Source organism: Xyrauchen texanus, chromosome 13 (genome assembly GCF_025860055.1).
Source record: "Xyrauchen texanus isolate HMW12.3.18 chromosome 13, RBS_HiC_50CHRs, whole genome shotgun sequence".
Taxonomy (NCBI): domain Eukaryota; kingdom Metazoa; phylum Chordata; class Actinopteri; order Cypriniformes; family Catostomidae; genus Xyrauchen; species Xyrauchen texanus.
In genome coordinates, this window is record NC_068288.1 from 27,001,060 (window position 1) to 27,013,323 (window position 12,264).

General features: G+C 39.0%; 1 protein-coding gene across 1 annotated transcript in view; it reads right to left on the minus strand.

The window, feature by feature from the left end:
• Positions 1–30: 30 nt before the first annotated feature.
• The window catches only part of LOC127653989 (tetraspanin-1), a 44,656-nt gene continuing 32,422 nt past the window's right edge, over positions 31–12,264 (minus strand). Inside the window, exons 7-10 of the mRNA XM_052140892.1 lie at positions 7,789–7,887; positions 7,272–7,418; positions 6,989–7,072; positions 31–325 (exon numbers count right to left, since the gene is read on the minus strand). Coding sequence (XP_051996852.1) covers positions 266–325; positions 6,989–7,072; positions 7,272–7,418; positions 7,789–7,887 — 390 coding nt within the window. The 3' untranslated portion in view covers positions 31–265. The remainder of the gene's footprint in view (positions 326–6,988; positions 7,073–7,271; positions 7,419–7,788; positions 7,888–12,264) is intronic.

Consider the following 12,264-nt stretch of genomic DNA (forward strand, 5'->3'; position numbering starts at 1 on the left):
AGACAATAGAGATTTTTGAGCAGCATTCCAGTTAGCTATGTCACTTATCTCCAAAAACCAGTGAGGTATTATTAATAGAACTGGGAAATATTACAATTTCTTTATTCTGCATTTTCTTGTTTACTTGATACAATTGTAAACTTACTATACAGTAAATAGAAAATAGTAATATATACTGTACATACAACAACTATCTACAAAACTAGCTAAGATTTTCTGTTTGACAAACAAAAGTTGTAGATACACAAGAATAAACAGAAGATTTTCAGGTGGCATTGTTGTCTAGGTAACAATAAAGATATATGGACACCCCCATCGCTGCCAACTAGAAAAGAGAGAGACATTATGCTTTGTTGGTGTTGGCAAATGATCTGTCAATGTGTCTGACAGGTATAAGGAAATTCAAATCAGATCATATGCAGTAAAGATAATAACAGCCTCCATAACAGCTTGTGCTGGACATGCAAATTGATAACTTATTTTTTTATAACAAACATGGCTTAAACAGAGACATCAGGATGAGATGGGTCAATTGTATGTCAATGAAAGGCAGAAATACTGTAATAATGCTTAATATGATGGCTGTAGGAATGGAAGTCGGCCTTACAGATAAAAGAGCCTATTGCTTGTCTGTTTCAGACTGATATGTCACGTGAAAATCGGCGACAGGAGGTCAAATAATTTGTCTTCTAAAATCAGGCTATGCTTTCCAAGTTTCCGAACTTCATCCCAATGGCCGAAGATACAACAACAGTTTTGCATAAGCGCACAATCGCATGATTCTCTACACAAGCTCAGAACATTAGTAAACGTTATACAAAGCAACATTTGAATGGATGTGACATGAAAGGCATAACGTATGATTTTAGAAAACATTTGAGTGGAAAATTACAGTCCAAAACAGTGTTTGTTCACATACTTCAATGCAAATATATTATCTTGCTAGCTGGAGATCAAAATGGATATCACGTCAAAGGTACAAAGCAGCAAGTTTTCGAGGCATGTGTGATCATGTTGGTCCATAAACTTGAGAATGAACATATGCATTAGCTGGACCAGATTTGAGCTAAGAAGCACGTGATACTTTTGTAGTCAGATATTGTTTCAAATTTAGCTCAACAACTTAAAAACTTTTTTTCTCATAGAGATCAACCAATCAAAAAACGGAATTTCAATCGATACCATGCAGGCTACGAACTTTTGCTAGCCTCCTGTACAACAATTTAAGAAAATAAATGTCAATGAACAAATCTTTACTGATGTCTCTTTCAAACCCCACATGTTTCTCTTTGTTCCTTGCTACACAAAAGTTATCTTCCTACTACAGTCATATTTAGGTTTGGGTTAGGAGTTATATTTTATGGTTAAGGTTATGTTTATGTTAGGGGATAAACTAAACTCATAATAACATGTTTGTTGGTTCATTAGCTTTCTCTATGGGAGTTAAAGTCATGCATGTCAACTGTACGATTTCTTATGATTTTGCCATCTTGTAATTATTACAACTTGTCATGAGCGGGGCCAGATGTAGGCATGGGCAGGGGTGAGCAGAGCCCACACAAATGTGAGTCTTGCCCACCCAATCAAACAGTTGGTAAACATTGAGGGTGGGCTATAGACTGCCCAACCAATTACAAAACAGCACCAGAAATGTGTAGTATTTTTCTATTTTTGACTGCTTTACCACAGCGAGAACAGTAATAAGAGATTTATTTGTGCAATTTATAGGTTTTTAGTGCCCATATAGAAGCCTGGTTCTGTTTCAGTGTGCAGTGACCATGTGGCTGCTGTTAATGTGTCACAGGCTTCCTCTTATCAAATATCCCCCTCTCCCTCCACATCAGCTAAGGGATGGATTTTTCAGACCCGCTCCAGAGAGATTCTGTCCTGCAAAAAAACTTGTCATATTTTGTCCCGCTCCTGCCTGCAACTTTCACGTTTTGTCCCGCTCTTGACCGCAATAGCCTGAAGGTGGTGGTCTGCGCTAATTTTTCAGTCCCACTCCCGTAAGATTCTGTTCTTTTTATCATAGGCTATTTTTATTACAATTCCCATCTGAAATAAAAAAAATATTAACACTATTTGTTAACACTAGCATTTCCAAAATAGCTGATTTACCTTTGGTTGCTTTCAAAGTTTTGTTTGTACCTTTCTTAAAAAAGCATTAACATCCATAGCACTAAGGGACTTTATGCTGCATGGAGCACAAGGATGCATTTAAATGAATCAACCATGCACCTGTAAATTGTACAAATATTGTGTTGCTCTTGATGGATAACACGAATAACACTCTGTATCTTAAATACATTAAATAAATCTATTTTATTTTTTAAATAAATTTATATTTATATTTTGCGGGAGTCATGCAGGTTATTTCTTTCATCCCGCTCGCACCTTCACTTAGCAGTCAAAACACACTGTTGCAGGATGCATGCTTCTGTTTTTCCTGTTGTTAATTCGGTGTCGATGAGATATTCTGTCTGTCTCCGGGTGTCTTACATCTCTTATACATCTTTTTACAGTGCTATGATAGTTATTTTTTTTATTGTTTGTCATTGCTTTTTAAACTACTCTTTTTTTGCCTTGAAAATAACCTTTGGTGCTTACATGGCATTACTTTCCATCCATCCATCAATCCATCCATCCATCATCCATCTGTCCATCCATCCATCCATCCATCCAAATTCCTGTGTTCCCTAAATTAAACTGAATTATTTTGATGTGATTTTGTTGTTACTCAGGGGTGGGTAGTAACTCGTTACATTTACTACGTTACATTTACTTGAGTAACATTTTGGGGAAAACTTTACTTTTGAGTAGGTCTAAAAGTGGGTACTTTTTACTCTCACAAGTAAATTTCTAATGAATTGTTTTTACTTTTACTTCTTTACAATGTGTGGCGTTACTGCTGTTACATTTCTGGGTTTAATTTGAATTAATGTGTAATTTATTGAGAGATTATTAAATGGGGCTTTTAGGAGAGTGGAAGTTCACAGCTGCGTGCGATGAGACGCTCCCATTTGAGTGAGGAGACTGTCATTCAAGTCATCAATGCTGCAGCATCAAACTCTTCAAAGTGAAGCACTTTCTTCACTCCACACAGAGAAAAAAAATAATAGTTTCGTCATGCAATGCCTTCATTTAACACCAAGACAAGCTGATATTTCAAGATTAAAGTCACAGCTCCAACTTCAGGCAGCACGCTGAGGTAAACTTTTGCTTTAATTCTAACGCGGGCTTTGCTGTGTAATGGGATGGTCATTTTCTGGGTGATTCTGTAACTGGGCTCTAATGACATCCGTTTTTAAGTGTACATTTTTAAATCAGTGCAGGAATATATCAAAGTGCTTTGTCCCGCATGTCATAAGCAGTATTTTATGCATTTACTCCGTGCCCTCGCAGGGGTACTGGAAACCATCGCAGCTACTTCAGGTGGATTAACTGTATAAATCCATGTAAACATCCAAGTTAAGTGTAAATTACTGCCATTCGCGTGATCGACAACTGGATTGCAAACAGACAGCATTTCTGCGTGTGCACAGTGGGGCGCGTGCGTGTGATGTGCTGGCGTGAGGCGATCATCGCGACGAGAGTGGCTGTGTCCCAATCATTCACTATTTCCTATATAGTGAATGGCAGTTAGTGCACTATATCTCAGCAGTAAGTGAACGAAATTAGTGAATTCGGACGAGAGTGTCGGAGCTCTGGGGCTGGTGCAGAAACGTCACATATGACATTTTTAAATACTTGGGCCTTATTTGTTATTCTTATTAAATAATATATTAATACAATAAATCTTCATTCTGTTTGTCATGTTTAATATATAGTCCGTGTTAATATAAAGAGTACATTTTAAAATGTATCTATAATTAGTCTCTCTATATGTTATTATGTTATTTTAATCCAGTAATGATTTGTCAAAAGTAATTTACTACATTCAGCATGAAATGAAACATTGCAGGAGTGAAGGAAGCATTAAACTCCCAGCTCGTACATCTTCCCCGTGGTGGATTGTGGGAAATTAACCATCATCGAGTGTACTTGAAATGTAAGCTTGAAATTAGAGTGCATTGTGGGTAAGAATGATTGAACAAAAGTAGAGAACGAGTGGCTAACTCAGAATTCAGACACTCCTACAAAATAGCTAAAACTCGAAATAGTGCACTATATAGTGGATAGGGGGCGGTTTAAGACACAGCGAGTGTTCCACGATCAGGGTTGGTGCCCAAAGTAGGCTGCGTTCTCTGCATTTAGAGAGCAGCAGTAGCCTACTGCTGTACAGAACTAATGATCTAAATACTTACAACACTGAAAACTGTAACTGCACTGAAATAAGAATCCACACAGGACTTTAAAAGCTATAAAATAGCAAAAGAAGGCATTATATTTCAGCATTATATAAAATGTACTTTGACATTTTCACGTTTTCAATGTAATAATTACTAGAAATGTTTCCAAACCTCTCTTCTTATTGACAAATTCATCCAGATCTGACAAGAGCCCTTAAAGGGATAGTTCACCCAAACATTTTAATTCTCATTATTTACTCACCCTCATGCAACCCCAGATATGTATGACTTTCTTTCTTTTGCTGAACTTAAATTAAGATTTATAGAATAATTTCTCAGCTCTGTAGGTCCATACAATGCAAGTGAATGGGTGGCAAGGCAACATTTTAAAGCTATACAAAAAAACACAAGTCAGCATAAAAATAATCCATAAGACTAGTGTTTAAATCAGTATCTTCAGAAGTGATGTGATTGGTGTGGATGAGAAACAGAGAAACAGATCACTTTCACATTCTTCTTGGGTTTTTGTGATTTGCATCCTTCTCTGTATATCGCCCCCTGCTGTCTAGCAAAAAATGACAAATATTGATCTTTTTCTCACCCACACTTATCATATCACTTCTGAAGACATGGATTTAACCACTGTAGTCTTATGGATTACTTTTATATGGCCTTTATGTGCTTTTTGGAGCATCAACATTTTGGCCTACAAAGCTAAAATATTCTTTTAAAAATCTGAATTTGTGTTCTGCAGAAGAAAGGAAGTCATACTCATCTGGGATGGCATGAGGGTGAGTAAATTATGAGAGAATTAAAATTTTGGGGTAAACTATCTCTTTAAAGTGATAGTTCAGCAATAATTTAATATTCTGTCATCATTTCTCTACCCTCATGTTGTTCCAAACCAGTGTGAGGCTTTGTATTATGTGGAACACAAAATATGTTAGACAGAATGTTAGGGACTGACAGTCTTGGCCACCATTCTCTTTCAAAAAAATAAATAAAAATAACAAATATATATATATATATATATATATATATATATATATATATATATATATATATATATATATATATATATAAACATTCACTGAAAGTAAATAGTGACTCAGGCAAACATTCTGTCTAATATCTCCTTATTGTGTTGAATGGAAGAAAGAAAGTCTTACAGGTTTGGAACAACATGATGGTGAATGATGACAGAATTTCCATTAATATTAATCATAATTCAATAGTACATGTTCAGTGTGTATTATGTAATGGAATATAGGGGAGTAAACATCTATTATGTAATTTGTGAAAGTAACAAATTACTCACTACTTGAGTACTCTTTTAATTGGATACTTTCTTACTCTTACTCAAGTAATTATTTATGTTAATACTTTTACTTCTACAAAAGTAATTGTACTTTTACTTGAGTACAGTTTTTGGCTACTCTACCCACCTCTGTTGTTACTGCATTTTCACACATTGGTTTCGCTGAATTCCAGAATATGATAAAAACTCATCTGTCACTGGACAAATTATAAGAGACCTGTTTCAGTCAGAACTCAATTTTGCATTTTGCCTTTGTAGGGTAGTATCATTGTGTCGAGCAGCACGTGGTCATGTGTCTGTCGCCAGGGAGAGAGGAAACGGTAAGGGCCATCACCTGGTGATTTAATGATACATAACACCTGTGTCTCGTTACAGTGACGATGGAGATGGGCTTGAAAAGGCTGCCGAGAACGCCAGTGAGGCACACGAGAAACAAGTGACAGGTGTGTCTTAGTAAAGTTTTTATTTGTGAAGCAACACCTACATTGGTGAAGCTGAAAAGCCTGGTTTTTGTTTGTGTGTCTGGAAAGACTGTGCCTTATTTGTGAAGCTGAACGCATTAATTAAAAAAGGTGTAATACCTGGACGGCTGTCACGCTCCCTTTTGCTCAAACTTGTTACACATTTCTTATTACATTTCTGTCAAATAGAAAGAATTGTCATCATTTAATATTACATAATTACTTCGTTAAGTAGTTCCCATCTGTCAAATTTTAAGATCTTAAACTTATATGTTATTGATCTCTCCATCTAATATATTTCCTTTCACTCCATCCTTGCATTTGTGGGAACTCAGATTTTTCTTTGTAATTTGTTTTAAGGCTGTAAATCTAATTAATCTAAAAGTGTATTGTGTTATTTTGTTTCTGAGTCAAGTCAAGTCAAATTGATTTGTATAGCACTTTTCACAACAGCCAATGTTTCAAAGCAGATGGACATGAAATTATGCTATAAGAGAAAATGTATTAATATAATGCTAATATTAGTTATGTTTAGAAATATTAGTGGTTAAAATTAGTAAACAAATTAAGTGTGTATGATTCTATACAATGTTTATCAGTTTATTTGTTTCAAAATATTTTTAATATGGATCTTGTGATCTTCGCAATTATGCTACTTTATGCCAATTAAAGACATTCAATTAGTAGTCTGAGTAACCCCTCCCCCATCCCAAATGCCCACCTATGATATCCCTCAGCCCACCCTAACAAAGTTGTAAGAAGCTGGGCCTGGTCTGAGACAGAGTAAGTTTAACCAATCAAGATGAATCTTGAGAGCTCCTCAACTCCGAAAATAAATCAAATCACATCTAGAACAGAAGTTCTTATTTGCAGAAATGTATTGTGTTATTGAAACAGCATGATGAATGTGTTGTATTTACCTCAATGGCAGTGACGCCAGCAGCTATTCCTCCTACAATGTTAGCATTCCTCTGGACAACTGTAACAATTTGTTTAAAACAGCCCTGGGAAAAGAAACCAGTATCTAATGAATGGGCCAAAATTCCATCAAATTACATAACCAATTCACTGTAATAAAACCACCTACTGCAAACATGTTTCATTTAAACATAACCAAACTGTTCTTGAGGAATTTTGCATTGGAGTAATTTAATATAACAGATTAAGTTCTTAGGTCATTTTCATCACTGTATGCTTTCTCACCACCACATCACTGAAAAGTGCAAAATCCTCATCACAGGGGAAAATCTCAGTAGCCAAACAGCACATAGGAGGAAAAAGATCCCCATTCTGCTCAAGGTAGTTGGACTCAGAGAAATCTGTATAGTTGTTGAAGCCACAGCAATGCAACTATTACATACAAAGCAAAGACAAGAACAGTTAGATTATAGCAGAAAATATGGTATAAGGTACAAAACTAGCAAAGCCATTGATATACTGTATGTGCAAATATTGATCTGTGAAGCTCTTGAAGGGTTTTCATTAGCCTGTCAAATTCTTGGCAGTCTATTTAGTAGGCTAATTTTCACATTAATTTCAACCACCTCATATTGGTTTTAAGGGTGTTTTTAGATAGGAAATATGACATGATGGATGAATTTATTTGACCACATACTGAAAAGCCCAAGGCACAAATCAATGGTCTGTGTTTCCCCATAGCGGTTTGTATGCATGGTTAACAACAGAACAAATGTGTGTGCTTTGGTTAGCTATGGCTTACTGTTGCCATGGTTGAGTTCCACAAGTCTGTGAACACTTGGTCTGTCCCATACTGTTCCTTCAGCCCAGGTAGAGCCCAAGCTCTTAGGATGCTCTCAGTCTTCCAAAAGTGCAAACAAAGAAAAATAAGGTACACATGAGAATTCAGAATGAAATGGAAACTCACAGGTCAAAAACTACTGCTCCAAGGCTACTGACATTCTCTTAGCACACACACACTCAAACAGGTTTTACTCAAAGGTAAAACAAACTGTGTTCACCATTGTGTGCATTAAACCCTCTCACCCTTACAAGCAATGACATTTATCATAGCCTAAACTGAAGAAAGACTCTAGGCAGTAAACTCATTGCTCTGCAATGCATTGTTGCTTTGGTCACAATCGTGAGGATATTTCCACATAGAAGAGACAGGGGCCTGTTGTTACACTGGGAAATTGTTTTAAGGGCTACTGTACATAACTACTGTGTAAGGTTTTTATTCAAATATGTGTTTTCTAGAGCATGTGTTTTGTAAGTTGCTTTCAAACACCTAGTTCAAAAAATATTCTAAGATATTAGAATATCTTTTGTGAATTCTATACTCCACAGTAAAATACAAATGTCATCTTTTTTATCTTATCAGTTAAACAATTGAACACAACAAATCCACACAAACACACGTACATACAGGCGAAGGTCAAATATCTGTGTTCTCAATACAAAGATATTTTCCATAAATTGAAAAATCCATGTTGTCACATTTCTTTTAAATGTTATACATTTCTAAAATGTATTAAAAAGACAAACTTTGATGTTGGTGTAACGGGTCTAATAGTCTAGATGGGATGTACCCAAAAAGTGAAAGTGAGGAGCATTTATGGGTACAAGTCGGGAACTGGCCTACTTTGCATATTTCAAGGGTGCTGAATCCAAATTTTTTTGACCTTCTAATTTGCATATCAAAATGGCCGCCAAATTGCCTATCTTGCTCAGTCGTTGGACCATTTTCCCCTAGTTTTTTTGTAAGTAGGCAATCAAGATGAGGAAATTAAGTTTCTAGATCGATAGTCAAGGGCCAGAGCAAAGATATAATGGAGGCTCACTGCCTTTTTATGTATATATATATATATGCAAAATACCAACTTTTAAGGTGAAATTAAGCATTATTTGTGTCATTTTTTAAGGCCGACATAAATATTCAATCAATATCACTCTTAAATGTTCCCAGTGTATATATGATATGTGATGTATTCCATATTACATAATAACTAAGAAAAACACCATTGCAAGTTGTCTGAGATTTCATTTTTTTTATGCAAACAAAGCATTTATGCTCTTATTTCAAACATCGAAAAACCCAAGTGAATGTTGTAAAATAGGGAAAAAAACACCATGAAACTTCCCTTGAACAGATCTACAGATCACATCTTGTTTCTGTATATTTTCTTTCATGTTTGTAGCTGAATTGCTTTGCTTTTCTCTGTTAGATTTTTAGTTCTGTAGTTCACTCCCTCTGTAAATTGTTTTTGGTAAATAGTTTTTATACCTTTCTAGTTTGCTTGTGTGCCATTTGTCTTTGGAATTTCATTTTGATTAGTATTTCTTTCTGCAGTCCTTTTCCAAGTTCTTTGGTTACCCCTTGCCTTGGTATACTTGAGGACTACAACTCCACATTTAAACAAGGACATTGGTCATCACTCTGACATGCACACACTGCAGTGCATAACAGCCCTGATTTTCGACATTTGCACTGGTGTGTTCTGCATTGTTTTTTAAAGGTACACAGGATCATTTCCAGGCAACTTTCAGGTATTGGATTCTGTGACATAAGAATGGGCTGTAGTCCTGAACCGCCATGTTTCCATCCCATGTCCAAGGGTGAAGGAAGCTCAGGTGTGGCATAGTGAGCATTTCTCCAAACCATTGCCTGGTAGTGTACTCTCAGCAGATGGAAGTGGAGCGCATCGCTTGTCGCCGGCATTGCTTCTGGTTTACCTGTCCTGGAGAAAAGTATATGCCTTGCTGCATCAACAGAGTCTGTTTTATGCACTTCATATATTCTGCAGACAAAAGCCTCTGAAGATCTTTGAGTCTCCTCCGTGAGATCACCAATTCCGAGGTTGCTGAGCAATTGATGGTGCATTTTCCAGACTTTCCACGATGTACTTTTGGTGTGACTTGCAATGTATGATGTGGTATCACAACCAGTTAGTGCATGAAATGCTACAAGGCTTGGTGCTGAATCCTTTGGCAGTTTGTTAAAAACAGCATCAATGGGTATATATTGTGGCTTCCTTGTGGTACCAGACAACAGCCAGAGTTTTTTACACGCTACATGCGGGAAATGGGAAACCAGAATCACAAGCACATCAGTGTCTCTAGATGACACGACTACTGTGTCTGACTGGCAGTGCACTGCATGTAATACCAATCGGGTATCTGCCTCTTCGTGTGTGGCTCTCAGATGAGTCAGGTTGGTTGTTGCTTTCGATGACCTAACCTCTGTTTCTTTGTCTCTGAACCCACCAGCAACAACTATCTCTTTATCATCTGGTGCCTGAGCACATAGTTCTTCTAGAGAGGGTAGATTGGCAAGATCAGCTTTGTTGTCAGGGAGGGACAGGAAGTTGGTCCAGTTTTTCGGAAGATGCACATCACGACCCTCAACAAGTCGTCTGATTGTTTGAGCTGCTTTTGTGCGTCGTGTCCTGGTAGCACCCTTGATGGTCTTTTCTCTGTATCTGTCAAACACAACGTCTATCCGTTTATAGGAACATCCTGCTTTCAATACTGCTCTGACAAATGTGTCAGCCAAATCTCCAAATGTTACTGCTTTGTCTGGCTTTCCTAGGGCAAACACCAGTGCCTGTCCATCTATGATGAGGCAAGATGACACGTCGGGAAGTTCAATAGCCTCAGGACAGACTATGTCTTCTGTTAACTTATTTACCAATACAGACTTGTTTCCAGTGCGAAGGGTCCCATTCATTTCAGCAAGGGATATGGGAACTGGCAGAAGCTCGTATTTTAGGACAGCTGGTAAGTGTAACGATTACCCTGTCTTGTCTCACTGTTGCCCTCTTGTTTTCCATCTTGTCACTTTTGCACTTCTTAGTTTTCACTTTAGTCCCTTATTTAACTCCATAGTCCACCCTGTCTCGTTTCACTGTTGCCCTCTTGTTTACCATTGTTGTCACTTTTGCACTTCTTAGTTTTCACTTTAGTCCCTTATGTAATTCCATAGTCCTTGTTAGCGTTCGTGTTCACTGTTCATTGTTTACACCTGCCCTTGTTAATTTGCCTTTGGTTTCTGTTAATCACCTTGTTATCTTGTTTGAGTTCTGTTCTTTCATTGGCCACCTATCCCATGTTTGTGTATTTATACCCGTGTCTTTGTTCTGTCTTTGTCTATCGTCGTTTGATGTTAAACCTGGTGTGTCTTTCCCTTTCGAGTTCCCAGTTCATGTCTACCTTGATCTGCTTACCCAGTTTATGTTTCTTTTCCCCATCGTGGGTTGTTACTTTGTGTTTTGCCCTGTTTAGTCATTCAAATAAAGTTCAACTGCGTTTGGATCCGCATCTCCTCGTCTGCCTCGTTAATCAAGCGTAACAGAGCGATAGACCACCCATGGATCCAGCAGTTATCACGGGCCAACTGCGGTTGCTCAACCTTAGACAAGAAGGCCGCCCTGTTGAAGACCACATCAGCGACTTCCTCGGCTGGCGAAGTTCACGGACTTCCGGACTCAGCCCTGGTGGTTTTCTTCAGGGACACGTTACACGGTTCAGCTCAGGGAGCGTCTACGCCCGGCAACGCTTGGGTGGACTCTCCACGACTTCCTGGAGGCGACCTTACTGGTCTGCGGCTCACCCTACACCGTGGTCTTCGCCGAGGAGGATTCCACCTCTCTCCCCACTGTGGTGACTCCCCAGTCGTCCTTGGCGCTTCCTGTCGCGCCAGCCCCACCTGTCAGCGAGCCCGTCCCCACGCCAGTCGCCTTCCACGAGCCAGCGCGGCCCACTGCGTCTGCTCGGAGGAGGGAGAGAAGACGGACTTCCGCCTCCCGGCCCGCGCCTGCCACGGTGAGCGAGCTAGAGCCCACGCATGTCACGGTGAGCGAGCTAGAGCCCACGCATGTCACGGTGAGCGAGCTAGAGCCCACGCATGTCACCGTGAGCGAGCCCGAATCCTCGTCAACCACGGTAACCCAGCCAGAGCCTGTAGCCTCAGACGTCAGTGAGCCAGTGCCGCTAGCCTCGACCGTCAATGAGCCAGTGCCGCAAGCCTCAAACGTCAATGAGCCAGCGCCTGTAGCCTCGACCGTCCCTGAGCCAGCGCCTGTAGCCTCGACCGTCCCTGAGCCAGCGCCTGTAGCCTCGACCGTCCCTGCGCCAGCGCCTGTGGCCTCGACCGTCCAAGAGCCAGTGCCAGTAGCCATGACCGTCCAAGAGCCAGTGCCCGAAGCCACGACCGTCCAAGAGCCAGTGCCAGTAGCCG